The following is a 27711-nucleotide window of genomic DNA, read 5'->3' as shown; positions in this document are numbered from 1 at the left end:
GTCAAGCTTGCAAGTTGCCAGTCCTGGAGGATGGGGACAAGAGGTACTGTTTGTGACACATTTGAGCAATCAGGAAGTGCAGTGAAGAGAACAAAAAAACACTTGTCTTGAATTTATGACATGTTGTTGGATATATTTTTATTGAAATAACTTTTTAAAAATAGAGTATAAAAGCGAGTGATGCCAGAAGATCTTTGCAGTTTTTGAACAATGAGCTGGAGGGACTAAACCTATTTCTGAATCCCAGCTGTGCTACGACTGCTACGCTTTGTGACTGTGGGCACGTGGCTTAACTTTTCTTGGCCTTTGTTTCCCCATCTGTGAAGATGAATTCACTCTCCAAAGGTCCCATCTGCTATTTCTTTAAAAATTGTATTTATTGGGGTGACATTGGTTAATAAAGTTATATAGATTTCAGGTATTGCTCTTTCTTCATCCTAAGCTGATGCACCATTTGTTTTGGGTTGTTTGTTTACTAATGAATGCATTAGGAGGCTATACATTTCCCTCTGAGAATGGCTTTGGCTGCATCTCATGGGTTTTGCTATTAAGTGCTTTCATTCTGGTTGAGTTGTAAAAATTCAGGTGTTCTTTGTTATCTTATTTGTTATGCCTGGCTATGGCCTTTTCTCCCTGCCCCATCTCTGAAGGGTTTATCCCTACTCAGCTGTGATGATGACTGAGTTCTGTCTTAGACACAGAACACACAGGTTGACAGTGACAGGCACAGATAAAGAATGAAAGATAGATACACATGAATCCACAGACATAGATACTGACAGAGATAAAACAAAAATACATAGACAGAACCTAACAGACACACGGACAGAGCAGGACACACAGGACAGAATGGCAGGCCTGCAGAGACAGCCACACAAAACAGGCACACACCAAAACGGGCAAAGGACCTGAATAGACATTTTTCCAAAGAAGACATACAAATGGCCAACAGATATATGAAAAGATGCTCAACATCAATGATCATCAGGGAAATGCACATCAAAACCACTGTGAGATATCACTTCACACCTGTTGGAATGGCTATTATCAATAAGACAAGAAGTAACAAGTGTTGGTGAGGATGTGGAGAAAAGGGAACCCCGTGCTACTGTTGGTGGGGATGTAAATTGGTGCTACAGAGAACAATATGGAGGTTCCTCAGAAAATTTAAAAAATTCAGCAATTCCACTTCTGGGTATTTATTCAAAGTAAATGAAATCACTATTCTTTAGATATCTGCTTCCCCATGTTTACTGCAGCATTATTCACACACACACACACACACACACACACACACACACACACACAATTCAGCCATGAAATAAGACACAAATCCTGCCATTTGCAACAACATAGATGAATCTTCAGGGCATTATGCTAAGTGAAATAAGTCAGATGGAGTAAGGCAAATACTGTGTGATCTCATGTATATGTGGAATGTAAAAATGAACTCATAGGAACTGGTGGTAGGATGGTTCTCGTCAGGGGCTGGGGGTGGAGGGTAATGGGGAGGAGAGATGTTGGTCTCAGGGTACAAACCTGCAGTCATGAGTAAGTTCTGGGGGTCTAATGTACAGCACGGTGACTATTATTGATGATACTGTATTGTATACTTGGCAGTTGCTAAGAGAGTAGATCTTAAATGTTCTGATCATACACTAAAAGGTAACTGTGTGAGGTAATGGACGAGTTCATCTCATTGTGGGGATCATCCTACAATATATCCGTTCATCAAATCATCAGGTTGTGTACCTGAAACTTACACAATGTTATATGTCAATTATATCTCAAGCTGAAAAAAACAGACACACACAGGTTCAGGAGGAGCTGTTAGATGCCATCAGAGTATTTGTGTTTCTTTATTATCAGTGTCCCCCCCATGACAAGAAGAAACCAGGTCTGTCTTGTTCACATAGTAGGTGCTTAATTGACATGGGCTGGAAGGAAGGGCTGTGAACTGTAATGACATAACACGAAAGCGATCTCTTAGATCTCTTAGAATGAAAGCAGATCCATGTCCCCTGCTTAAAACTCTCTGCTGGCTTCCTGTCCAACTTAAAATCCACGAGGCTGGGCGAGTGGGGGTGGGATGAGGAGTTAGTGTTTAATGAGGATGGGGTTTTAGTCTGGGAAGATGAGAAAGTGCTGGAGATGGATGGTGGGGATGGTTGCCCAACAATGTGAATGGACTTCATGCCCCTGAAGTGAACACTTTAAAAAGGCTCAAATGGCACATTTGAATTTATGTGTATTTATGCATATTTCACCACAGTTAAAAAAAAATTGTACTCCTCACCTGCAAGGCCCTGCCAATCTGGGCCCTGTCCTCTTCTCCCTCTTCATCGCCACCTGATCTTCCCTCACCTGCTGCCCCACCCGTCCTCCAAGTGAATTCCCACCGCATGGCCTTAGCACTGGCTGTTCCCTCTGCCTGGAAGGTTCTGTCTGCACATCTCTCCAAGGCTGTCCCATCTCCCCTGTCTCAGCTCAGATGTTACCCCTGGCAGGCCCTCCTTGATCCTCCTCCTTCTCCACACACACGGTCCCCCCTACCGAGCATATTATCTGGCTTTTATTATATTACACATATTATTACTGCAAATCAAGCCCTAATTTGCTTGTAAGTGGTCAGTCTCCCCACTAGGCTGTGAGCTTCTGCGAATAGGGGTCTTTGTCCCCGCATAGTGCCTGGCACATAGTAGGTGCACAATAAATATTTGCTGAAAGACCAGTCAGAAACTGGCCCCAACCATATGAAGACAGGGACTCCCCCCAACTCTCTGCATTCCTACGCTCAGCGCCCCAGAGTTCTGTTGGCTGCTGTGACCCAGCCGTGAGTCTTGTGGGTGCTCCCAACTGTTCAGGGCCCTGCCACTGCCCAGGCCCCACCCCTGGGAGACAGAGCAGACCCAGAGCCTTGGGGGCCGGTGGTTGTAAACAGTTTTATTGATCGGGAGGGGGTTGGGGAGGCAAATTCCAGAGAGGGTCCAAGTCTCAGCTGGCCACTCAGCTGGCATGCATGGTCAGCTGGAGGGCGGAGGGGAGGTCACAAGGGGACTGGTGGTGTGGGACCCTCTGACCACCCTGGGGCCGTATTTACAGGGGGGCCCACCCACCTTTGCTGCCCGCCCCCACCCAGACTTTTACATGGCCGCTGCCAGTGTGACTAGTGGGCAGGCCCTCTTGGCCTCTCTCCCTAAAACCCCTTCTCTGTCTCCCCTCAAATTCCTGACCGGCAGTTGGAGGCCCCCCTGGCCTTCTGGAAGCCCCTGTGTTGGCTCAGCCAAACGCCCAGGCCTCTCGGGCCGCCGACTCACACACAGACACACACCCTGCATGAGTGCCCATCGCCACGCACACGCCGGCAGCAGCCCTCGTGGGCATTCACACGCACACCTCCCTCCCCTTCCCGGCCCCTTGCACACGAACATGGCATGCACACACACACACACACACTCACACACGCCAGGAGCCTAGGTCAAGGAGGGGCCTGGAGGGGGGGCACTTGGGTCTGCAGCTGTGGCCCCCTCCTCATCCCGCCCCCTCCAAGCCCTGGGCCGCCACCCCAAGAACGGAGTTGTGCAATTGGGTAGAAAACTGCAAAAAAAACAACAACCGCAAATTGGAAACAAACCCAAACCCACGCACAGAAGGTCAACCTCAAATCTATAGCACATCCTCCCGCCCCCCCAAACCGCCTCACGTCCCGCGGCCCCGTCAGGGTGGGGGGCCAGGCCTTTGTGCTTCCGTGTGGCGGACGCCCCTCCCCCTGCGCCCTGGAGGGGGGGTCTGGAGCACCCCACTCGGAGTTGGGCCGGATCTCTCGCTCCTGTTCCCCGTGGCTGGCACAGCTGAGGCGTCCGGGGCCCCAGCCTAGGGCACGGGGGGCGCAGTCCTGTCTGTGCCCCCATAGGAGAGCAGGTGGGCCAAGTCCGTGCTGGGCCGGGCGTGTCGGCCGCGGGGACGGTCACCCCGGCCCTCGCCGCTGTTGAACGTGTGCGTGCGGCGCAGCGTGGCGGCCGCGGGGCCGTGGGGGCCCGGCCGCCGGAGGCTGCCCGTGGGTGGCGGGCTCCAGGGCCGCGGGAGGCTGTCGGAGGCCGTGTTGGGGTCCAAGGGGCCCGTGGGTGCCGACACCACCCGCCGGCGGTCCGGGCTGGCGTGGGGCGTGAGCGGGAAGTCCCCGTGGGAGGCGCGGCCCGCGGGCTGCTCGGGGGCCCTGGCGGGGGCGAGCAGCAGCAGCGAGGAGGAGGAGGAGGCGGAGGCGGGGAGCAGCGGGTGGCCGTGCTCCCAGGCGCGGGGGCCCAGGGCGTGCGGGTGCGGGGCGGGCAGGCGCTTCTGCGGCAGCGGCGTCTGCTCGGGCGTGGGCAGCAGCCCCGAGTCCAGGTCGTGGGGGCCGCCCTGCAGCAGCGTGGCCTTGGCCCAGCCGTTCTGCATCAAGGGGGCCAGCAGGGCCTCCGGGGGCCCCCCGGCGCCACCGCCGCCCCCGCCCCGGCCCCCGGGGCCCCCCGCGCGGCGCTCGCCCAGCCGGCTCACGCTCAGCACGGCCTCGCCGCCGCCGTGGGCCAGGATGGCCTCCTTGTCCTTGCGGCGGGCCAGCTCGCGCCGCTCGCGGAGGCCCACGAACCAGCCCACGCTGAAGCCCGACACCACGGCGCCCACCACGAAGGCCGCCACCGACGAGGTCACCAGCAGGTTCACCGACACCAGCCCGGCGCGCTCCTCCGCGAGGCTGGCCCGCAGGAGCCCTGGGCGAGAGGGGCGTGAGAGGGGCTCCGCCCGGCTGTCTGTCTTCCCTGTGCCGTCTCTCTGTCCCTTCCGAAGCCTGTCTGCCTCTCGGAGCCTGTTTCTCTGGGGTCTGTCTGTCCTCTCAGAGTCTGTTCGTCTGTTTGCCCTGTGGTATCTGTCACCTGAAAGCCTGTCGGTCCATTTGTTTCTCGGCATCCGTCTGTCCGCCTCTCATCCTCTCTCCGTCCCGTTCAGAGCCTGTCCGTGCGTCTGTCTGTCCCCTCAGCTCACCCACCTGTCTGTCCCCTGACATCTCTGTCCCTCACCTCCCTCCCTACCCGGGGGTGGGACCCCCTGACCTTCCAAAGCTAGTCCGTGCCCCCCACCTGGACACGGGCTGCAAAGGGCGTGAGGACCCCAGGGGAGGGTCCCCAGGTCTCCCGTCCCCCCACTTACCTGTGCAGTCCCCTAAGCCTGAGGTGCTAGCCCCGGACACGTCCTGCTCAAAGGTGGCCCTGATGGGGGCAAGGCAGAAACAGTCAGCAGAAGACCCTCTCACGGAGCCCGAGGGGAGGAGGGGGGCCCTGATCACCAGGCGGGTTACACCCCCTCCCCCCTCCCTCTCCCCCGTACCTGGTGCCAGGGCTGAGGAAGATACAGGAACCATCAGGGGCCCACCCGCAGTAGGGGTCCTGACTGCCAATGCAGTTCCTAGGGCAGACGGGACGGGCAGGCCATCAAGCACAGCCTCTTGCACAGGGCCACCGACTCGCAGCCCGGGAGTCCTGGCCAGTCTCTGCGGCGGGGGCTGTTCATGCTCCAGTTCACAGATAAGAAAACGGGCTCGGGGAAGTTCACTTTTGCCCGAGCAGCAGAGCCGGGGTCGGAGCCCAGCGGGCTTGCCCCCGAGGGTGTGTCCGGCTCTGTGCAAAGCCATCACTACAGCCAGGACGGCGTGGGCGGGGTTTCTCAGTGTGGGGGGCTCACACGGAGCTGGGGGGGGGGCAGTACTTTGCATCTGGTTTTCCACCCATTTTAGAGGTGGGAAAACAGCCACCTCCCTGGTCCCCAGCTTCTGCTCCTGTTGCTCTTAAAAATGTCACTCAGGCCGTAACCAGTTTGGCTCAGTGGATAGAGCGTCGGACTGCGGACTCAGGGGTCCCAGGTTCGATTCCTGTCAAGGGCATGTACCTTGGTTGCGGGCACATACCCAGTAGGGGGTGTGCAGGAGGCAGCTGGTCGATGTTTCTAACTCTATCCCTCTCCCTTCCTCTATGTAAAAAAATCAATAAAATATATATTTTTAAAAATGTCACTCAGGTCCCACTCCTCCTCTGCCCACAGGCCTCCAGGGCCCCTACCTCCCTTAGGGTAAACACCCAAGGCCCACAAGGCCCTGCATGACCTGCCCCCATCCTCTCCCTGCCCTCACCTCCTCCCTCACCGACTCCTCTCCAGCCACATGGGCCTCCTCACTGTGCCTCTGAAACCCCAGTCATGGTCCCAACCCAGGGCCTTTGCACGGGCTGTGCCCTCTGCCCCACTCATCTTTCAACAAGTCAGGCTGCTGCTGGGCCCTTAACTCAGACTCCGCTCTTGCCCTCTTCCCATGTTCATCTCCCCTCAGCCCCCCACACGCCCCCCAGCAGTGGCCCGGGCACTCACTTCATGCACCCTGAGTACTGCTGGCAGCGGGCCACGGGCACACGGACCACACAGTGGGGGAAGGCCGCCAGCAGGCCTCCCGAGGCCGCGTCCAACTCCAGGCTCAGCAGCCGTTGCCCCGTCTCACCGCCGCCTGGCCGGCCACACCTGGGGGTGAGCAGGTCAGTCAGACTCCGGGGCTCTGCCCCGTCTCCACCGGCTCTACCCCCTGGCCTCTGCCAGACCCCACCTGTCTGGCCGGTAGGTCTCGAACTCCTCGAGGAAGACACTGGGCCCAGAGGTGCCCAAGGCACTGGCGTTGGGCCAGACCAGGAACTTGAGGATGGTGCCCGCCTCGGAGCCCAGGAAGACGACAGTCTGGTTGCCCCAGGGGCCGGCGCCCACGTCCACAGCCACTCGAGTCAGCTGGTGCCTGTGGCCAGGGCGGGAGGGTCAGTCTGGCACCACAGCCCCTTCCGTCCCACCCCCACTGGGCAGACACAGAGACACCGCCCACGCTAGGCAAGGTGGGCACTGGTGTGGTTACAAAACAGACCCCAAAACAGACCCCACCCTGGGCTCCCACGTGGGCCTGTCTCTCTCTCCCTGAGTCTCTCTGTCCCTCACTGTGTCCCTCTCTGTGTGTCTCTCTCCCTCTGTGTCTCTGTCCCTCTGTGTCTCTCTGTGTCTCCGGCCAGTCCTCAGAGCTGTATGCTGTCTCCAGCAACACTGCTCTCCACCCCTCCCCGCTCCCATCCACAGTCAGCCCCGCCCTCCTTCCCCACCCACCACCCTGTCCTGGGCTTTCATCTTCACCCTCCGCCCCACTCGGACCCCAGCCACACGTGGGACTGACCGGGTCAGAGTCCGCACTATCCAGGGCGCTTGGCCCAGTGAGGGCACCGCCTCGTCCATCAGGGGGTGGGTCTTGACAAAGTTGAGGATCTCGTCAGGGAAGGCGCTGGAGGTGTTGTACTGCATGCCGGGCGCTGCACAGCACCCAGGCCTGCGGGGGCGGGGGAGGGGGGAGGGGGTGGTCAGGGCAGTTGGCGGGGGCGGGGGGGTCCCCATGTAGGGGCTCTGATTCTCCATGGGACCCAAGGCCCTGCCCCAAGGCTTGATTCCCTCATCTGGGCAATGGGTGCAGCTGAACTCGGCAACAGCCCAATAACTGCCTGGGAGTCCCCAGCCTTCGGTCGTGGGGACGGGACCACCCGGCACCTGTCTCGGATGGAGGGGCGCTCACCGGGGCCGAGGCACCTGATCCTCCGGCACAGGCGTCCAGATGGACTCAGGAGACTTCTGCTCTCGAAAGCGGCCTTCGAACACAGCAGCCACCTGTGTCATGTCAAAGGCGCAGACGGCAGAGCCGGGGATGCTGGGAAGCAGATGAAGGGGAGCAGTGAGCCTGGTAGGAGGCACTGCCTCGGGCAAGTGTGTGGAGGAGTCCCTGTCCCCCGGAGCTGTCCGATGTCCAGTCCCCTGAGCCAGAGTGTCACCCACCCGCCCCATCCAGTCACTGCCGCCGGAACAGTGCTCCGACGGGGTCGTATTTCAGCTCCTCTGCAACCACCCGTGTCCTGGCCTCCCCTGTCGTGAGCCTGAATGCTCGTCTCCCAGACCCCACTCCTGCCCCCTTACAACCATTCCTTCTTCTGCTCCTCGCTCTCCCATGGCTCCCTCGTGCTCCAGGATAAAACCCAGGCTCCTCTCTGCAGCCCGTCACTCCCTGCCCTCATGCTGTCACTCTCCCCTTGGCTCCCTCTATTCCAGCCACGTGGGCGCCTCTCTATTGTTCAAACACACCACGTTCATTGTATCCTCACAGCTTTGCACATGCTGTTCCTCCAACTCGGAGTGCTCTTCCCTTTGCCTCCATCTCACACCCACTGACGCCTAGTTCCAATGTCCCCGCTCCAGGTAGCTCTCTCTGACCCCCTCCTTCAAAGGCAGTGGGTGTTGATGCCCCCCATCTGCCCAGTTCTGACCAAAGGATCTTGGAGGGTCAGGGTGGCTTTGCTCTACTGTGGTCTGGGGTCAAGGCCTCGTGGGGGGGTCCAATCTTGCCCAGCCTAGGACAACAGGCAATGAGTGAATGTGGGACCTCCCCGCTCATGTCCACCCGGGGCCCCGAGTCCACTCCGTCAACGTTCACTGACCTGTTGCTGGGGGTGGAGAAAATGGCAAGGACTATGGGCCGGCCCCCCAGGCTGACCACACCCGTGACGGCCTGCATCACATTAAAGTAGAAGTGGGAGTCCCCGGGCACGGAGCAGTTGAGCCGCGCCTTCAGGAAGGACGTCCACTGCTTCTCCAGCACGCGAGGGGAGCCCCCTACGTCATTCTTGCACACGCGGGCCACGCGGGACACCACCACCTGGCGGGACAGTGGACAGGGGGGCCTGAGCCCTGAGTTCCGAAGGCCACACTGCCCACCACCCACCACCCAGGCTGGGCCGGAGGAGCCTGGCCCTGGCTCACTGGGGGGTCCTGGCTGGTCACTGTACCTCTCTGGGTGTCAGATTCCCCAGAGGAAATACGGGGATGACCATAGGATCCTAGCAACATGGCAATCATAACACTCATCATGTACACATACAGACCGTTCACTATGGACCTGGCACTTTATCCTCATCATCTCTAACTTTCCTCCCAAAGCTCTATGAAGGAGGGCCTATTGATGTCCCCATTGTATGGTGGAGAAACTGAGGCACAGGGAAAGGGAAGTGACCGACCCAAAGTCACACTAGTGGGAAATGGCAGTCTTTACATCTACTGTCTGGCTGCTGCAGTGGATGGGTAGGTAGAGGGATGGAGGAATGGATGGATGGATGGGTGGATGGATGGATGGATGGATGGATGGAAGGATGGGTAAATGAATGATTTGAAGGAGATAATGATGGATGATGAAAGACCACATGTGTGGATGAATGGATGCCTCTCAACTCCATGCCCCGCACCCCCCGCACCCCCCCCCCCCGGGCCTCTCTGGGAGGGGAAACAGGGCTTTACCTTCTCCAGGTAGTTAAACTCCATTGCGATCTCCCGGAAGAAGAAGTAGATGTGGCTGCCCCACTCCACCGCATGCACAAAGTAGGGCTCTACAGGAGAGGAGGGGTCAGAACCCAGCCCCTGACCTGAGAAAGGGAGCTTCTGGAGCTGGGCACACATCAGCCTGGGTGGCTGCTTTTATGGTGAAGGGGGGACATAGGTTGATTACCCAGGCAAAAGAAAACAGGCTCAAAGTTTTGGGGTTTTGAGGGAAGAGGTAAGTGTCAGAACCCTAAAATCGCAGTGTCTACCTTCCACAAACAGCAACATCTACTATTTTCTTGCACCTTCCTCCCTCAGGTGTTGAAGACCTGAGCTCCTGTATCTCCCTCTTGTGGTTCCATTTTGGGCTTCCAAGCCACCCATTCCCATCAAGTTCTACTTCAGGTCCAACTTCAATCTTTCCTATAGCCCCTTAAACATTGATTTTAGAGAGAGAGGAGGTGGGGGAAAAGAGAGGTACTGATTTGCTGTTCCACTTATTTATGCATTCATTGCCCTGACCCAGGATCGGACCTGCAACCTTGGCACATTGGGACAATGCTTTAACCAACGCCAGGGCCAGTCTTTTCTCTAGCGTTGCCTTTTAAAGAGGCCAGGAGGTTCCAAAGATGAGATGGGAGTCCCCTCCCTGTCTCCTCTGGGACTCTTATTCTGGTGGGGTGGTGGGATTCGATGAATGTCCATCCCACCTTTAAACCACTTGGAATCGTGTTTCACGGTGCGCAGAGTGGGTCTGTCTCCGAGACTGCGGTAGATGACAGCATCAATGGCTAGGAAGTCGGTAACGGTGGCTGTGAAGAGCATTCCTTCTGGATGGGAGTGATGGGGGAGAGCAGGTGAGGGATTGGATCGTAGAGGCCAGAGGTGGTGTGGGTCAATACTTGATCTTCCAAGACTCTCAGTCTACCTCACGGAGCCTAAGTGAGCCTGTCTGAGCCCAGGCTGAGCCCCAACCCCGCTGAACCCCAACTCCCACTGAGCCCTGACTCCAGGCTGAGGTTCTGCCTGTTTCACAGCTGGACAGGCTCCCAGCCACCATCTAAATGACCCCAACTCCAAGAGTGGACAATGCCATGCCTTGCTGGGGGCTGGGGCCTTATCCGATGGTCAGAGTTGGGGGGACACTCACCAGAGAAGAGGGCGACGTTGGCGTGTTTGGGGTCGTATGGGCAGCGGGCCATGCCACTGATGTTGTCCCCGAGGGGCTGCAGCGTGTCTATCTGCAGGGGGACAGGGCCTGAGTGACAGAGCTCGGCCAGGCCCGGCAGCCCCATGGCTTCCCCATACCTCCCTCCAAGGGGAATCCTGTCTCTGCCTCGGATGCTGTGTGACTTGACCAGTCACTTAACCTCTCCGGGGCTCAGTTTGTTGATCTCTAAGTGGGTCTAAGAGTCGGCTCTAGTTAATCCTATTACTGGGTCATAGGTCAAATACCTAGGGCTTCCCTGACCTTAAACGGGCCTCCCTGGGAAGCCTCGTCTGGAGCCCTGGGTGCGGAGGCGGGGAGGACAGACCCAGTAAGGCTTTCTGTAGGAGGCTCTGTGGGCGGGGAAAGGGCACGCGAGTGGAGGGCGGGTGAGCAAAGGTCTGGGAGTTGGGCCTGGGGCCACCGGGACTTCGGAGGGCAGAGACTCACACTGTAGTTGGCGCACAGGGGGTTGAAGGCGTTGGAACCGCACACAAAAAGGGTGGACTCGTCCCGAAGTAGCAACACCTTTACAAAGTTTCGACACTCGCCCTGGGGTGGGGAGGGAATAGAGAAGTGCGGTCATGTCCGGGGGCATGGCAGTGCTGTGGGCCTTAATGGGGGGTGGCTAGGGCAGAGGAGGAGCCAGGACTGAGGTGAAGACGTACAGGGAGGGGCAAGTGTGTGGGCGTGTCTAGGTCTCAGGACCACATCAGGGGCGTGGTCACAGCTAAAATAGGCGTAGATGGGGGCATGGCCATACCTTTCTTTTCTTTTGCTTTTTTTTTTTTTTTTAATATATTTTATTGATTTTTTTACAGAGAGAAAGGGAGAGGGGCAGAGAGTCAGAAACATCGATGAGAAACATCGATCAGCTGCCTCCTGCACACCCCCCACTGGGGATGTGCCCACAACCAAGGCACATGCCCCTGACCGGAATCGAACCCGGGACCCTTCGGTCCACAGGCCAACGCTCCACCCACTGAGCCAAACCGGTTAGGGTGGCCATACCTACTTTCTATCAGCGGCCACTGAAGGGATGGAGCGATGGCAAGACCCTAGCCTAAGGACGTGGCCATGACTGGGACCATTTGGGGGTCGTGGCCAGGCTCAGGGCGTAACCATGACAACACCGGGGTCCAGGCCTGGGATGAAGGGGGAGGAGGATTTTGCCTTGGGTGTGGCCAGGCTGAACTGGGGCGTGGCTTGAGCGTGGTCATGGCTGATTGGAGGCGTGACCGAGGCCCACTCACCTCCTGCTTGCCCTTCATCCGACACACATTGATGTCGCTGGGGTTGGAGCGCCAGGTCAGCTTCTGGGGGCACAGGGAGCTGGTGAGGGGTAAAGGGTCCCAACAGCCCTAGAACCCCTGCCGGGCAGACCCGAACCCATCTTGCTCCCCATTGTAATGTCAGCTCCCTCCGGGGGGAGCCCCACGGGCTGTCCCCTCCTCCTCCCACCTGCGCCCCCTCCTCACCCTCTGGTACCGAAGCTCCGTGGAGGTGGGGGGCTCCAGCTCTACCCGGTACAGGTTGTCCCTGAGGGAGGGATGCAGTCAGTGAGATTGGGGGCCTCCACCCTCCCCGCATTCCATCCGCCTGGTGGCCAACGTGGTGGCCAACAGGTAACGTGCACGGGCATGGACACACCTCTGCCATGAGCGACTCCAACACTGGACATGCCCTCGCATGCTTGCGTGTACCCCAGCACGTCTCCTCACGCCCTTCAGAGACTCACTAGTTCTAGCCCAGCCACATGTCTTAGCGTGCCACCTCGGGCTCACGCCCGCTGTCCTGGGGGTCACCCTGCCATGATGAACGGTCCGATGCCTTTAATCAGGTGCCCGCTCAGCACCTCTCAGTCTAGCCCAGGCTCACCCCCCCTCATGTCATGGAAACCTGCCCTGGCTAAGGTCATTGGCCAACTGGTATGAAGTCCAGCAGTCACTTCTCTGTCCTCCTCCCCGTCTCCACAGTGTCTGACCCTGCAGGTCCCCCTCCTCCTGGGAACTCATTCTCACAAGGGCCCCCGCCCCCCAAACTCACCAGGCTTCCCTCCTACCTTTCAGACTCGCTCTGGCCTCCTCCCTCCCCGGCCCTCCTGGGTGGCCTCGTCCACCCTAATACTGGCTACACCCTCATGACCAAGCCCCCAGTCCCGTCTCCAGCTCGGGCCTCCTCCGAGCTCCAGATTCGGGGGCCAGCTGCTCCTCAGCGTCGCCTCGCGGAGGGCTCACAGGCATTTCACATTCAATGTGGCCATTCTGAGCCTGACTGTTCCCCCAAACTGGTACCCCGCTTTCCTCTGTCTCCCACCTCTGGCCTTCCTCGGTCCAGCTCTGTCCTTCTGAGGGTGCAGACCACAAGCTGGAAGTCACCCTCAACTCCCCTCTTCTCCTCCCTCCCACATCCAACACTTCAGTCTCCGCTGCCTTTAATGTTTATTGAGAATTCACCTACTTCTCACCCCTGCATGGCCACTCCAACTTGCCTCCCCAAAGAAGCCACCAGAGGGCGACGGTGAGCACCTAAGTCAGGTTCCCTCCCTTTATCTACAGCCCTCCCCGGCTCCCACCTGCCTCCAGGTAAAGACCCGTCTTCCCCTCAAGCCAGGAGGCCCTAAACCATCTGCCTCGGTCTCCTCCCTGCCCTCTCCTCCTCCTCTCTCGCCTCTCACTGTGCTCCAGGCCTGCGGACTTCCTTTCTGTTCTAACACGCCAGGCACAGTCCGGCCTCTGCCCTCTGCCCTCTGCCCTCTGCCTAGGTGTTCCCCTCTCCCCCAGATTTCCTAATGGCTGACTCCTCATCATTTAGGTTTCAAACCAAAGGTCACCTCCTCAGCACCCCCTGTAGGCACCGGGTGAATTCTGACCAAACAGTTGTCCCCATCTGCTAACACCATAGCAGGCGCCAGGCTCCAGCCACATCCAGAGCCCAGCACCCCTAAAAGTGCCAGCCCAGGGACACACAGTCACACCCCAGCCAAACAATAACCCCCATCATGAAAACTCCCCCAAAGGCCCCCACACCCTGCGTTCTCCCGGACACACCCCGTACCTGTCCCCCCACACCCTGCGTTCTCCCGGACACACCCCATACCTGTCCCCAATGAACAGTGTCCTGTTGACCCGCAGGACCCGCTGGATGTTGAGGTCCTCGGTACCCTCGGTGGGGGTCAGGCGGCCTGGCCCGCTGCCCACGAACACAGGGTAGTGGCTCAGGTCTGGGGAAGAGAGGAGTGTGGTTTAGGGCTGGGGTGAGCCTGGCCTAGTGAGTCCCTGAGGGAGGGGGGCAGCGGGCTCAGTTCGGGAGCAAGACCCTCCTTCCGGACCCCCCTCCCCCAGAACCCCCACTCACAGTCCCGGGGGGCCACGCTGAGCGGCGGCGGCTCCTCAGGGAAGAGTCCGTGGGCGCCCCCCAGTAGCAGCAACAGGAGCAGTAGGGCCAGGCGGGGAGGGGGCACTCGCGGGGTCCGCATGGCGAGGTCGGGGCGACAGGAGGTGACACCTGCGGGTGAGAGGTGGGGCGGTGAGCGGCGTGGCCTGTATCCGCCACCAGATGGCGCTTATGAGCCGCAGCGGCCGGGACCTTCAATTATCCCCCAAAAATTCCCCGTGGGGATAACACTGCGATTTAAAACAACAACTTCACTGCTAGCCCCACTCTTGCCTATCCCACCCCTTTCCCCTACAACACCAGCCAGAGTAACCCTGATCTCTCTGTCTGCTCTGGGCCCTTTTTTTAAAAAAACATTTTTTACATTTGTTAATCCTCACCCTAGGATACTTTTTCCATTGACTTTTAGAGGGAGTGGTGGGGAAGGAGGGGGAAGGGGGAGAGAGAGAGAAACATAGATGTGAGAGAGACATATCGATTGGTTGCCTCCCACAGGTGCCCAAGGGCGGAGGAAGGAACCTGCAACCCAGGTCCGTGCCCTTGACCAGGAATGGAACCCGTGACTCTTTGGTGCCCGGGCTGATGCTGTGCCACTGAGCGACATGGGCCAGGACCATCTGAGCCATTGTTAAGTGTCCTGTGCAGTGACATGGAGTCCATTCACAGTGTTGGACAGCCATCCCCACCATCCGTCTCCAGAACCTTCTCACATCCCCAAACCGAAACTCTGTTCCCGTTAAGCACTAACTCCCCCTCCCCCGGCCTCTGGCACCCACCACCCACTCTCTGTCTCTGGGGATCTGAGTCCTCTAGGGCCCTCCTAGGAGTGGAATCACACAGTCTCTGTCCTGTGTCCGGCCGAGTTCACCGAACACAGTGTCCCCGGGGCTCATCCGTGCCGCAGCACGTGTCAGAACGGACGTGTGTGGACGGAACACGCGGGGCAGCCATCCTCTGTGGATGGACACTTGGGCTGCTTCCGCCTCTGGGCTCCTGCGAATAGCGCTGCTGTGAACGGTGGCGTGCGAATCGCTCTTGGCGACTCTGCTCCCCGTGCTTTTGGGTACGCACCGAGAGGTGACATTGCTGGATCAGACGGCAATTCTATGTTTGTTTCCTTTTTAGAAAAGGCCATACTGTTTTCCACAGCGGCTCCACCGCTTTCCCTTCCCACCAGCGGGGCACCGTGTTCCAGTTTCTCCACATCCTTGCCTCCACTTCGCATTGTCTGCTTTCTGACAGGAGCCATCCTAATGAGCGTGAGGCTGCTGCTTTGTGTCTTTTCACATTACTCTGATGATAATACAGGAGGAAACCCCACAGGCTCCTTTAGGGGAGTCTGGGCTACTTCAGGGCCAGCCCACTGCACCCGGCCTCAGCTTACCCCCCCCCCCACCTGGGGTTACCGGAGGCCTTAGCACCTCCCCCAGGCCCCCTAAGACCATCTGCTTCTCTCCATGAAACTCGAGGCGCCTCAGCTAGCAGCCGCCTGGCGCCCGCCTGCCGGGAAGCCGCCCCACCACCTGCCCCAGCACCTGGTCACCGGGGGCTGCCACCAGGCATGGAAGTGTGTGGCCAGCATGTGCACCCCATGCCATGCGGGGCACCCATACGTGTGCGTGCCTGCAGAGGGGGCATGCATTCGTGCCCACAGGGGAGGGGAGCGGTGCCTTGTCCTGGGCATCAGTTTGTAAACTGACCAAGCGGCAGCTCCCGCCCAGGGCGGCTATGCTCGGTGCTGGGCCTCTCGGCTCGACCCCGCGGGCAGGCCATCCCATCGGACTGCCCATCTCAGACGAGGAAACCGAGGCAGGGATGGACGTTCCTCAAGGCCGCCCCACTTCATCTTCTCCCACTGTCAAGTGTAAGGTATGACACCGCCTTAGTGACTATACGTTTGTCATAGGCTGGAATTTCCTTCTGGAACATTTCTCCCACTTCTTTCTGCCAGGGGGTCTGGGTTACCCTTTTTTTTAAAAAAAAAATATATTTTATTGATTTTTACAGAGAGGAAGAGAGAGGGATAGAGAGTTAGAAACATCGATGAGAGAGAAACATCGATCAGCTGCCTCCTGCACACCCGCTACTGGGGATGTGCCCGCAACCAAGGTACATGCCCTTGACCAGAATCGAACCTGGGACCCTTCAGTCCACAGGCCGAGGCTCTATCCACTGAGCCAAACCGGTTAGGGCTGGGTTACCCTTTTAAAAAAAAAATTATTGATTTTTACAGAGAGGAAGAGAGAGGGATAGAGAGTTAGAAACATCAATGAGAGAGAAACATCGATCAGCTGCCTCCTGCACACTCCCCATAGGGGATGTGCCCGCAACCAAGGTACATGCCCTTGACCGGAATCGAACCTGGGACCCTCCAGTCCACAGGCTGAGGCTCTATCCACTGAGCCAAACCGGTTTCGGCTGGGTTACCCTTTTTTTAAAAAAAAATAAATAATTTTTTTAATGTCTAGAGAGAGAAGGAAGAGGGATAGAGAGATAGAAACACTGATGAGAGAGAAACATCAATGGGCTGCCTACTGCATGTGCCCTACTGGGGATGAAGCCTGAAACCCGGGCACGTGCCCTGACCAGGAGTCGAACCACTGACCTCTTGGTGCACAGGACAAGGCACGTCCCACTGAGCCACATCGGCCGGGCATGGGCTACTCTTGAAACCCACAGCTTCAGTATAAATTTTAGGATCAGCTGGTAAGTTCCAAAACAAACAACAGATAAAACATAAACCCTGTCAGGATTTCCACGGGAAGGAGCTGAATGTATAGATCAAATGGAACTACTGACTGACAGCTGTTGCTCCCCCACCCCACCCGGTGCTTCCCGGGTTCCACCTGTTTCAGCTGAGGGCTCAGGAATCGCTCTCGAGCTCCCTCCAAAGCCTGCGCTGCCCCCAGCCCTGTTCTCTCACCCTCCCATCCAATGCCAGCAAGTCCCGTGGGCTCTGCCTTCTAATTTATCCAGAATGCTCACCCCTTCCCAGTCCGCTCCCTGGTCAGCCCCCATCATCTCCCATGTGGACCAGTTCAGTACCCTCCCTCCACCCTGGCTCCCTGGGTCCCGTCCTTGCTCCCCTCAGGCCATTTCCCCCAGCAGCCACCAGAGGGCCTGTGTGAGCACCTATGTCCGGGCTGTGCCAGCTCTGCCTCCAGGACTCAGCTTCCTCCCGGTAAAAGCCAAAGTCCTCCCAGGGGCCCACAAGGCAGATGCCTTCATCTGCCCCTCCCTGCCCTCACCTCCTCCCTCTCGCCCCCTTGCACACTCTGCTTCAGCCACACGGGCCTCGCTGTTCCTCCATCATGCCAAGCTCCGTCCTGCCCCAGGGCCTTTGCACAGGATGTTCCCCACACCTGAAAGCCTCTTCTTTCAGATACCCACAAGGCTGCCTCTTTATTTCTGGTCTCTGCTAAAATGCTGTCTCCTTAGAGTCTCCCCACCCCCATCACCCTGGACCCCTCCCCAGGTCCCAACCCCGCCCCCACATGGTGTCAGACTCTCAAAGCGTCCTTTAGACTCTTTGCTTCTCCAGATATGGTCCTCCAACCCGCAGCCTCAGCCTCATCCGAGAGCTATTAGAATGCAGAGTCCCGTGCCCCACCCCAGACCCACCCAACCAGAGCCTGCATTTTAGCAAGATCTCCAGAGGCCTGTGTGCACAATCACTCAGAAAATCGGCTTCTGCACAGATCCCCCCAAATGAAAGAATCACCCACATCATCGCTCACCCAGAGCCTTCCCTGGAACGTGAGCCCCGTGAGGACAGGCCTGGGTGTATCTTGGCCAGTGACATGTCCCCATGGTGTCTGGCACACCACTGTGCTCAGTACTGGCTTGTTGTATGTTGATGAACTAAGTGTCAGCACAAGGAATGGAACCCAGATGGGACCTCTTGCCTGATTCACCTTAGCTCATCACCTCCACATGCATGGTGTCCGCAGGTGGGTGGGTCCCCCCACGCATACCCATGGGCCCCGACGTCCACCGCATGTTACGGCATCTGTGTGTTCACACGAATCTATGGATGCAACCACAGAACAAGTATGTGCCCCAGCACTGGTGGGCGGTCCACACATGTGTGTGCACATGCCTGTGTGTCCGAGGGTACACGCATAACACCCAGGAAGCTTCTGTCTGCACCCCCCTGTTGATGACTTCCTGGCTGTCAGTTTCCAGGGACCCCAAGTCACTACTGACAGGCCATCTACCCACCCTCCTGCCCTGCCCTTCCCACTCTCGCTGGCAGGTTGGGGACACTGAGGCCCAGAATGAGGCTGGACAGGCAACAGTGCCAGCCAAGGAGCCTCAGGTTAGCAGCCCAGTCTCCGACGCGCACGGTCTAGGTTCAAATCCCGGCTCTGCCTCTTACCAGCCTCGAGAGCTCCGATAGTCACTTCCCCGCTCTGGGTCTCAGTTTCCTTATCTATAAACTGTGGGTGAATATAAGCCCAAACCTTAAATGTTGCTCTGGGGTAGAAAGGACATAGTGTAGACGAGCAACGTACAACAGAAAACCATGCACGAACTTTGCAGTTTTTCATCTCCGAGTGGCCACGTTGCAGAGGTGATTCAACGGCAGCCCAGCTCTGGATGAAAGGCTGAGCGCGGGGACGGGGGCACAGTAACTGGGACCATCGAAGGAATAGAAAAAGGTCCCGGCGGGTCGGGGGAGGACGCCTGGGATTCTCCCCCTTTTCCAGACAAGACGATTTCCCTTCTGTAATATACGGCACAAGCACAGGGCCTGGTCCACGTGCTCACTCTATGTGCAGTGACCTTGCTGGATGACCTTGGGCCAGCAGCTAGCCCTCTCTGGGCCTCCGTGTCATGGCAGGAACTCAGTGACCCTGGGTCAGCCTCAGAGCCCATTTCTCCATCTGCCATGGCAAAGACTGGGGCGAGATGCCCATTTCCAGTTCCATAGAAGGAGCTCCTGTCAGCCCAGCCATCCCAGGATTCCAGCTCCGAGGCCCGGCGTCCCTGAGGAGATCGAGTAACCTGGCCTGGCAGCCAGGCCCCTGCACCGTCCAGGTCTGGTTACCAGCTCTGCTTACAGCTGCCTCCTCCAGCTGCCTCAGTCGCCCCTGTCGCAGCCTCGCTGGGCTCTGGAGCTGTCTAGGAACTTGGCTGAGCAGCTAGAGGGTGTTCCTGGGGCTTTGGGCATGGTGAAGCGGCTGTGGAGAGACCCTCTTGACCCCCAATTCTCTCTCAATGCCAGTTAACTCATCTCTCCCCAGCCTGGGAGGCGGAGAGTGAATCCTCCTCCATTCTCCACCCTCCTCCCTGTTTCTCCTTCATGATAACCATCACCAGCTGCTTATCATGAAAAGTAAATGAGGTGCGCATAGTAGGTGCTTAATAAACTGTATTGACTGCTGTGCAGCCTTGAGTTACATCCTCCCCCTCTCTGGGCTTGCTTCCTCCTCTGTGAATCAGGGATGAAAATGGCAGCTTCATGACAGCAGGGGGTCTGGCACACAGTAGGTCCTCAACAAGCACTGGCTGAATGAATGTCCCATAAACAGTCCCTACTTATAAAAGAGCTACAAGGATATATTTATTTTCTGAGCACCGACTGTGTGCCAACATTCCAGGGGTTGAGCCATGACCAGGACTATGTCTCAAGAGCTTGACACAGAGCTGGGCATGCAGTCAGCACTCAACTAATGCTGAGTGTCTCTTTTGAAGAGGACAGTACTCAGAGTACCTGAGCATATCTATCCCACAGAAGCCCAGCAGAGCAGGGATTTAAACTAAGACTTTATGACGCCCCTACTATGTGTGCACCAGGTACCGGGCCAAGAACTTCACATGCATGAACTCGTTTCCTGTCCACACCTAGATGAGGCAGAAACCAGCACCACTGCCCGTTTTACAGAGGGGAAAACTGAGACTCAGAGAGGTGAAGTCACTTGGCCCAGGCTGCACAGCACAGAAGGACACGGCCAGCATTTGAACCCAGGCACGTGGTGATGCTGCCTCTTGCCGACATTTATTGAGCACCCACAATGTGCCATCTGTCTACGAGGCTGCACGGTCTGGAGACCCAGGGAGAGGCTGTCCTGTCCCCAGGCCACTCAGGGAACCAGAGAGGAGACCAGGTGGCAGAGGCAGGACCTGGAATGGGGGACACGGGCAGGTCCCTGGCACTCCTGGCCCAGATGGGGAGGGGTTGCTCCCGAGTAATTAATTTAATCAGCTTGGAAATTGGGCCACCAGGAGGCAAATCGGAAGCAGCAACTTGTAATTAGGAATGGGGGAAAGGGGGCTGCTTTCTCGGTGATGCTGAAACCATTTCGAGGAAATTAAAGTGTCATTTATACCCAGTGAGTCCTTAGGGAGCCCAGAAACATATGCCCAAGGGGGCTGGGGGCTCCTAGGGAGTCGGGGCTGGGGCTGGTGGGCTGGGCACCCACAGATTCCCAAGTGGGGGTGTCCTGGGCAGGCCCTGCCCTCAGCCCCAATTTGGAGAAAATACAGAGTCAGGCCCTGCTCTTGGGGCCCAGTTTTGGGAGACGGAGGGAAGTAAGGTTTGGCTCTCAGGGCCCCATTTTAGGGAGGATAAAGAGATCTGGTCCCCGCCCTGGGTGTCCTCCATCTGAGAGCAGAAGATGGGGACCCCAGCCCCATTCACGGGCTTCGGGGAGCCCTCCTTTACCCCAGGCTGAGCCCCCACCCAGAATTCCTCCAGTCGCTGCCCCTCTCAGAGGCCCTGCCTGGGAGGACACAGGGATCCCCAAGTGGGACGGGGCCAGAAAGGCAGGGGGATACACCACTCAGAGACGCTGGGCTGGGCGCAGGCAGGGCTACGCCAAGTGCTGCTGGGAACGGAAGACCTGGCCAATGAACTTGAAGACAAAAGCGGGAAATAGGTCCCCAGGGAAGGTCCTGGGGTCAGAGCAGACCACAGTCCTAGTGAGTCACAGCTCAGGAATGGCAGAGTCACTGGCAGAGGGAGATGGGCTCCGGGGGATGGGTCACGAGAAATGTGCATCCATGGAGGAAAACGGCGAGGGGCCCAGGTTTTGCTGGGTGACCTCGGGGAATGTGCCACCCAATCGGTGCCTCACTTCTCTCCCCAGAGCCTGGGGATTAGGCATTCGAAGGGAAGGAACAGCAAACACTTAAAATCTACTGGGTTCCAAGCCCTGTGCTATGGGGCTTTACAGAAAATACTGGTGGGTGCCCAGTCAGTTAAGCGTCGACCTATGAACCTGGAGGTCACAGTATGATTCCCAGTCAGGGCACATGCCTGGGTTGCAGGCACGATCCCCAGTAGGGGGCATGCAGGAGACAGTTCATCAATGATTCTCTCTCATCACTGATGTTCCTGTCTCTCTTTCCCTTCCTCTCTGAAAAAAAAAAAAAAATACTGGTGGGGTAGGTGGGAGGGGTTCTTCTCATCATTTTACATGTGGGCAATTGAGGCCTGGTGTGGGTAAGTGATGTGCCCGGTGTGGGTAAGTGATGTGCCCAAGGTTGCACAGCTAGGAAATTGCCAAGCTGGAATTTAAACCCAGGTCATCTGGTCCAGACACCACACTTTTAATCATAGCCTTACCTGCCCCCCGAGAAAGAGGTCCTCAGTCCCTCCCCACATCCATCCATCAGCAAGTCCAAAATCTACTCCATCCACCCACTTCTTTCCCCCTCTCCTGCCTCAACCTGGCGAGCCCCATCATCACTCGTCTGGACCAGTACAGTCCTCCACTCCCACCCACAGCGCTGGCCCTTGCTGCCCACAGTAGTCCTCCGTGCAGCAGCCAGAGTCACCTGTGCTTACCAGAGTCAGGTCCCACCCTTCTCTGCCCACAGCCCTCAGGGCTCCACCTCCCTCACAAGGCTCTGTATAACCTCCCCCCAGCCCCACCCTCGTCCCCTCCCTCTCTCCCCTTCACTCACTCTGCTCTAGCCACATGGACCTCCTTCCAGTTCCTCCAATATGTCAGGCACATTCCTGCCCCAGGGCCTTTGAATAGGCTGTGCCCTCTTCCTGGAATGCTATTCCTCTAGGTCTCTGAATGACCGACTCCTTATTTTCCAAGTCTCAGCTCAAAGGCCACCTTCTCAGACACCCTCCCTACTCCATCAGCTCTGCCCTTCTCAGCCACAACATCCAATACTATTGTCTTTAGACCACTCCTTATGCTTGATTTACTTTCTCTCTCTAGTTAGTGTCCATATCCCCACCCAGCTGTGAGCAGGACAAGGGCAGGGCCCAGTCAGCCTCGGTCATTGCTGGGTTCCTAGCACCCGGTGCATAGTAGGTGCTCATTAAATATTTGTCATCTTATCAAATGAGAGCACAGACCCATGGCCCCCACTGCAATCAGGGCCAGAGGCCACACTTTCTGTTTTTCAAAGTAATTCCTTTTACTGGAGTAAGAAAAAAACAACCAGGACAATGCCTGGCATTTTGCCTGCATCCTCTTGTTACAATGTTGAACCCTAAGAGAGAGAGAGACTAGCACCTGTGTTTTACTGATGGGGAAGCTGAGGCTCAGAGGAGGGGGCATGAGTGAGTGAATAAACTCAGGTAAGTCTGATCTGACTGCTGTGGCAATCTCTAAGCGCAATCATTCAAAGCGGCTATTTCAACTGCCCGAAGACTCTTACTCCAGGAAGGGAAGACTGCTCTTCTGAAACTATCAGAGAACATGTGGTCTCCCCTGGTGAACTCCTATACATTCATCATGGTCCTAGACGCAATGCCCCTCCGAAGTGCATCTTCTCTGATCCGCTGGGCAGAACCCACTTTCACCAGACCCATGTGCGCACCGTGCCCAGGCCCTGACCCCATGAGGCAGAGGGCCAATGCCTGCGTCTGTTTCCTTACCCCATTGAGAGCCAAACAGAGCGAAAGCCTCCTCCTCTGGGACCCCCGTGTCACACAGCGTGGGACACAGTACATGGAGGCCACTGGCAGCCTTTGTTGAGTAACTGATCTCCCCATCTGCCTTGGATGAGGGCTCCCCTAAGAGCCCACAACTCTTACTGGACTCCTACATTTGGGAAGTTCTCTCCTAGGTCTGCCCTTGGAATGCTGGCTTAGGCTGGGCCAAGGTGCATCCTGGGGAATGTAGTCCTCACTACACAGGGTCTCCCTCCCTGCAGGCCCTGGAGTAGCCACCTTTGGACCCTGGGACCAGATAGTGAAGGGTCATCGAGGGTGGCTAGTGAGGGGCCCGTATCCCTGCTCAACGGTGGGGGTCCCGGCCTCCCAAGTCTCCTCCTAGTGTTTTAATGCCTACCACTTTATCTGGACATCCCCGAAGGACAGGTGATGAACGACCATGGAAATAAAAGATAATTCTGTGGCTCAGGTCCAGACCTCTTAGGCCCTGGCTCTCGCCTGTGTCTGTTGGGGGGGGCTCCCTGGAGCCTCAGTTTTTCTATTTCTGCTAAGTGAGGCTCCACCCAGAGTCAACCCCAATCACTGTTAAGTCTTAGAGCCGTGGTTCTCAACCTTCCTAATGCCGCGACCCTTTAATACAGTTCCTCATGTTGTGGTGACCCCCAACCATAAAATTATTTTCGTTGCTACTTCATAACTGTAATTTTGCTACTGTTATGAATCGTAATGTAAATATCTGTGTTTCCCGATTCATTAACAGTAGCAAAATTACAGTTATGAAGTAGCAACGAAAATAATTTTATGGTTGGGGGTCACCACAACATGAGGAACTGTATTAAAGGGTCGCGGCCTTAGGAAGGTTGAGAACCCCTGTCTTAGAGGAATTAGTCTGAGAATCTGCAGCCCTTTAAATGACTCTGGATTTCAGAATCATGGCATCTTAAACCTTCCAGTTCAGAAAATCCACAGTACCTGGAAATTGAGAAGAAATCTGGAGGGTCACGAGGACCTAACCAATACCAGAATTATTTTCCCGGATTCTGGAAAGATGGCTGTACAACCCCACTTGCCTACCTCCCAGGATGGTGGTCCACCACTGCGCCAAGCCGCTAACTTGGTTTCCAGGAGCCTGTCTCCTGGTAACTACTCTTCCTCACTGTTGCTCCAAGTCTGAACTATTGCCCATTCACGCTACTGCTCTAAAACCTTCTATGGCTCCCTGTTCCCCTTGGGATAAAGCCCACGCCTCAGCTTGGCATTTACAGCCCCTGCTAACTCTCAGGCTTCATTATCCATGGTCTCTCACCCTTAAAATAGCCCAGCCACTCAGGACCCCCAACAACTCACATGCAGCGGCTATCCTCGCTGCTCCTTCCACCTGGAATCCCTGTCTCCCGCTTCTCCTGGCAACATCCTTCAAGCCCAATGTCAGCATCCTCTCCTCCAGGCAGCCTTCCCTGCTTCCACCTGTCATAACCCTGGCTGAGTCCTCTCTGGGCCCCCAGCATCACCTGGCAAAGGGCCAGACACAGAGGACAGGGCCCCACCCCAGGTTCAGCTAGGGACACCCTCCATCCCAGGAGACGGGCAGCAACCGGCACGTCCTTCAGCCCCTGGGGACCCAGCTCCCCTGTCCCGCCGGCTGACGTCAGGGTCACCTTTCCAAGGACAGTTTGATTTCTATCTTGCAGGTCCAGCCCCAGGTAACCCCAGCAACTCCTGTCACAAGCCCTGGGCGGCCGCTGCAGATGCCAAACTCTTCTACAGCGCAAATCTCCAGCACCTCCCTCACCCAGAGGACAGAGGTGAAAGCCGGAGCCCAGAGGGACTCAGTACCTCCGCTGGCTCAAAGACAGCGTCTCCCAGCAAAGCAGGGAAGGTGACAGACAGGACCCTGAGGACCCTGGGTGCTCAGCTCTGGCAGAAGGCAGGTGGGAAGTGGAAGGACAATGGCGAGGTTACAAACCCAGGGCATTCTTATGTGGCCTGTCTCCACCTCATTTCCCTCCCCTGAGCTCCTTAAACCCAAAGAGCATCTCCTGGGGAGATGGAAGCCCAGAGAGGGCTGAAGACCTGCCTGAGGCCACGCCGCTCACTCCTGCCTTTTCCTCTATGCTGGTTTTTTTTTTTTTTTTTTGGAGAGGGGTAGGGCGTGGGAAGCTCCAGGTCTGATTTCTGCACAGCCCGGGATGGACAGAGGAGGGGGTCCCCTGGCAGCCTTTGGGAGAGCATTTGGGTTTTTCTGTGGGGGCACCTTTCCCCGGACCCCATCTAGCAGTCCCAGGAGCGGAGAGGCCTGCTGCCCTCTTCACCCTCTCTGCGCCTCAGTTTCCCAATCTGCTCTTGGGAGTGAGCCCGTACAGGGTGGACACTCCATCGTTCAATGAGGCTTCTGCAGGCTGCCATCTGCCCGGTATCCAAGGGGTTCCCTATGGGGCCCCGCCGGCCCTCCGCCACTTTCCTGTAGAGCTTGGGGCCTCCCTCAGGTGAGTCCTACCCCACCCACGACCCCCACATGCTGTACTCTCTCATCTGCCCAGACACATCTGAAATGTTTATCCTTGAAAGAAATCGTGTCTACTAGAAAAGGGAATGCGGGCCGGAGCCTATGGGGTAGGGGTGTCCCAGGATACCGAACTTTGGTTTTGGACCCCTTGAGAAGCTGAGGGAGCCCAAAGAAATATAAAGAAATGCAATTTTGCAAATGAGGTGGGGGTCCCTTCTGTAGCCCCAGTCATTGGTCCCCCTTCCTTCCTCCTTAAATCCAAATCCAGATCCCTAAACCCCAAGCCCCAGTTCCCCTCAGATCTGGGGTCAAAGATGACAACCTCTGGGGTAAGATGCCAACGAGCTCAGCCAGAGGGCTAACGGGCTGAGCGTTGAACTGCCCCCGGCCCAGGACTCCAGCAAATACTCCAAGCTCCAATATCTACACGTTCTGGGCAGGGGCAGGGGTTCCCTTATGGCACCCCTCTAGGGAGGTGCCCCCAACTGGAGAGAACCTGGAGGTAGAGAGTAGGACAGAGGGCAAGTGACCCCCTTCTGGGGACCAATTAGCGCCTGCACGAGTGTGTGTGTGGGGTCACACTCAGTGCCCCCCACCCTGCCTGGCACTCTCAGAGAGAGACGCTTTCTTTGTCCCTTTGTCAGCTCTTGGGGGTCCCCTGAGCCCCCCTGGGTCTCCACTGCAGCGAGGGGTATCCAGACAGGCTCTCTGGGCCCACCGCGGCCCCTCCCTTGTGGCTGGGGCCCCCGGACTAGATCTGAGCCGGGCGGGAGGCTGGAGAGGGCTCAGGGGCGTCCAAGGTGCGGTGGCTGACGCTGAAGTGGGATGGAGGGGCCTCACCGCGCTGGGACCCACCACCCAGCCCTGGGTGGCCCTGACTTAGCCCTCAGGGCCCCGCCCCCCAACACCCAACACCAGTCCTCATCGCTGGCCAGCAGGACCCCTGTCCGCCCTGAACCCCCCCAACCTGGGCCCAAATCCAGCTCCCTAGCGGCGCAGCCGTGAGCCCCCCATTATTGTCTCTTAAGCGCCCCTCCCCGGACAAAATACCCGCTGCGGTGCCGACAGAACCCCTATTATAGCTCCACATACAGGCCCCCAGTCAACATCCAGTCCCCCCCGCAGCTGCGGTGCCATTGGACACCCCCATTACGGAGCCTCATTCAGCACCCCAGGCCCAAATCCAGCCTCTTCAAGGCGCTGCAATTGTACCCCATTATAACCCCCCATACAGCGGCCCCTCTAAAATCGAGCCCCCTCCCCAGCGGCTTTGCTGACAGATCCTCCCGGCTCCAAATCCATCCCCCTCCCAATGGCGGGGTCCTCAGGACGCCCCCCCCCCCCCCAATGATAGCGCCTGACCCGGCCGCCCCAGCCAACAATTCAACCCCCCAGCCGCGCGCCGACAGACACCCCCAGGGCAGCGTCTCCCCAGCCCCCTCTCGCAGACGCCCGGGGCGCTTACCTCGGAGCCGCGGCCGCCGCGAGTGCGCGGGAGGGAGCGCGAGGGCGGGAGGGCGCGGGCGGACGGGGGGCGGGGAGGGGGGGTCGGTGCGCGCACCTGTCCGGGCCTGGCTGGCTCAGCCGGGCATCCCGGGTGGGGAGGGGGGCTGGGGGCGCGCGCTCCCCCGCCCCCGGGCCGCGGCGCTGCGCTGGGGGAGGGGGCTCAGCCCCGGCTCCCCGTGCGCTGGCGTCCGCTCCGGCGAGGGCGCTGCGGGGCGGCCGGACCGGGGGCGCGCCGCGGCCGCATTTTTTTTCGCCCGCCGCGGCGGCCGCAGCAACTCGCGGCTAGCCACCTCCGCCCCCCCCCCCCCTCAAGTCGGCCACCTCTCCCCCCCAAAACCGGGCCGGAGCCACGCAAAACGCGGCCCGGATTGGCAGGGGTGCGGAACGGAGGGCGGCAGAGCTGGGTGGGCGGCCGGAGGCACTGGGGACGGGATGGGGGGGGGGGTGGCGAGGGTGGGGGCTGGGGAGAGAGATCCAAGAGAAGGCTTCCTGCTTTTGTCCGGGTGGGGCATCTAACGGCGTACCCTCCTACCTCCGGACTTCCTGCTCTGGTCCACTCTGGCCGGACTCACATCCTCAGGACATTCCCAGTCACACTCGTGGATGATGGGGGCGGTGTCAGAAACCCCCGTGGTCTACTTGGTCCCCTTCGCATGAGGTTATTTATTCAATCTCCAAGCATTAAATGTAACACTCAGCAGACATGGGAGACAACTGAGGCGCAGGGAGGCGTCTTGTCCAAAGTCACCTAGTAAGAACGTGGGGGTTTGAACCTGAGCCAGCTGGCTGCAGAGATCACGGTACATAGGCTGTCCTCTGTCCCAGCGTCCT

General features: G+C 57.8%; 1 protein-coding gene across 4 annotated transcripts; it reads right to left on the bottom strand.

Annotated features, from left to right (window-relative positions):
• Positions 1 to 1314: 1314 nt before the first annotated feature.
• Positions 1315 to 27274, bottom strand: SEMA6B (semaphorin 6B). Of its 4 annotated transcripts, XM_079770550.1 has the most exons (18): positions 26840 to 27274; positions 16611 to 16708; positions 13967 to 14116; positions 13709 to 13832; positions 12088 to 12148; positions 11863 to 11925; positions 11060 to 11161; positions 10553 to 10643; positions 10113 to 10232; positions 9382 to 9470; positions 8529 to 8746; positions 7616 to 7747; positions 7226 to 7375; positions 6620 to 6802; positions 6391 to 6537; positions 5359 to 5436; positions 5182 to 5240; positions 1315 to 4745 (listed from the first exon to the last, which is right to left on the bottom strand). In XM_079770550.1, exons 2-18 carry the CDS (start codon positions 16660 to 16662, stop codon positions 3874 to 3876), a joined length of 2691 nt encoding a protein of 896 aa, XP_079626676.1. In that variant the 5' UTR covers positions 16663 to 16708; positions 26840 to 27274; the 3' UTR covers positions 1315 to 3873. The 4 variants fall into 4 exon arrangements, with proteins under 4 accessions (XP_079626676.1, XP_079626678.1, XP_079626679.1 ...); XM_079770552.1 differs by lacking the exon at positions 16611 to 16708 and having other exon boundaries at positions 26936 to 27274; XM_079770553.1 differs by lacking the exons at positions 16611 to 16708; positions 26840 to 27274 and adding an exon at positions 17920 to 17935.
• Positions 27275 to 27711: the final 437 nt, after the last annotated feature.

Source organism: Cnephaeus nilssonii (assembly GCF_951640355.1).
Source record: "Cnephaeus nilssonii genome assembly, chromosome: 5".
NCBI lineage: Eukaryota > Metazoa > Chordata > Mammalia > Chiroptera > Vespertilionidae > Cnephaeus > Cnephaeus nilssonii.
This window is presented reverse-complemented; position numbering and strand designations above follow the sequence as displayed.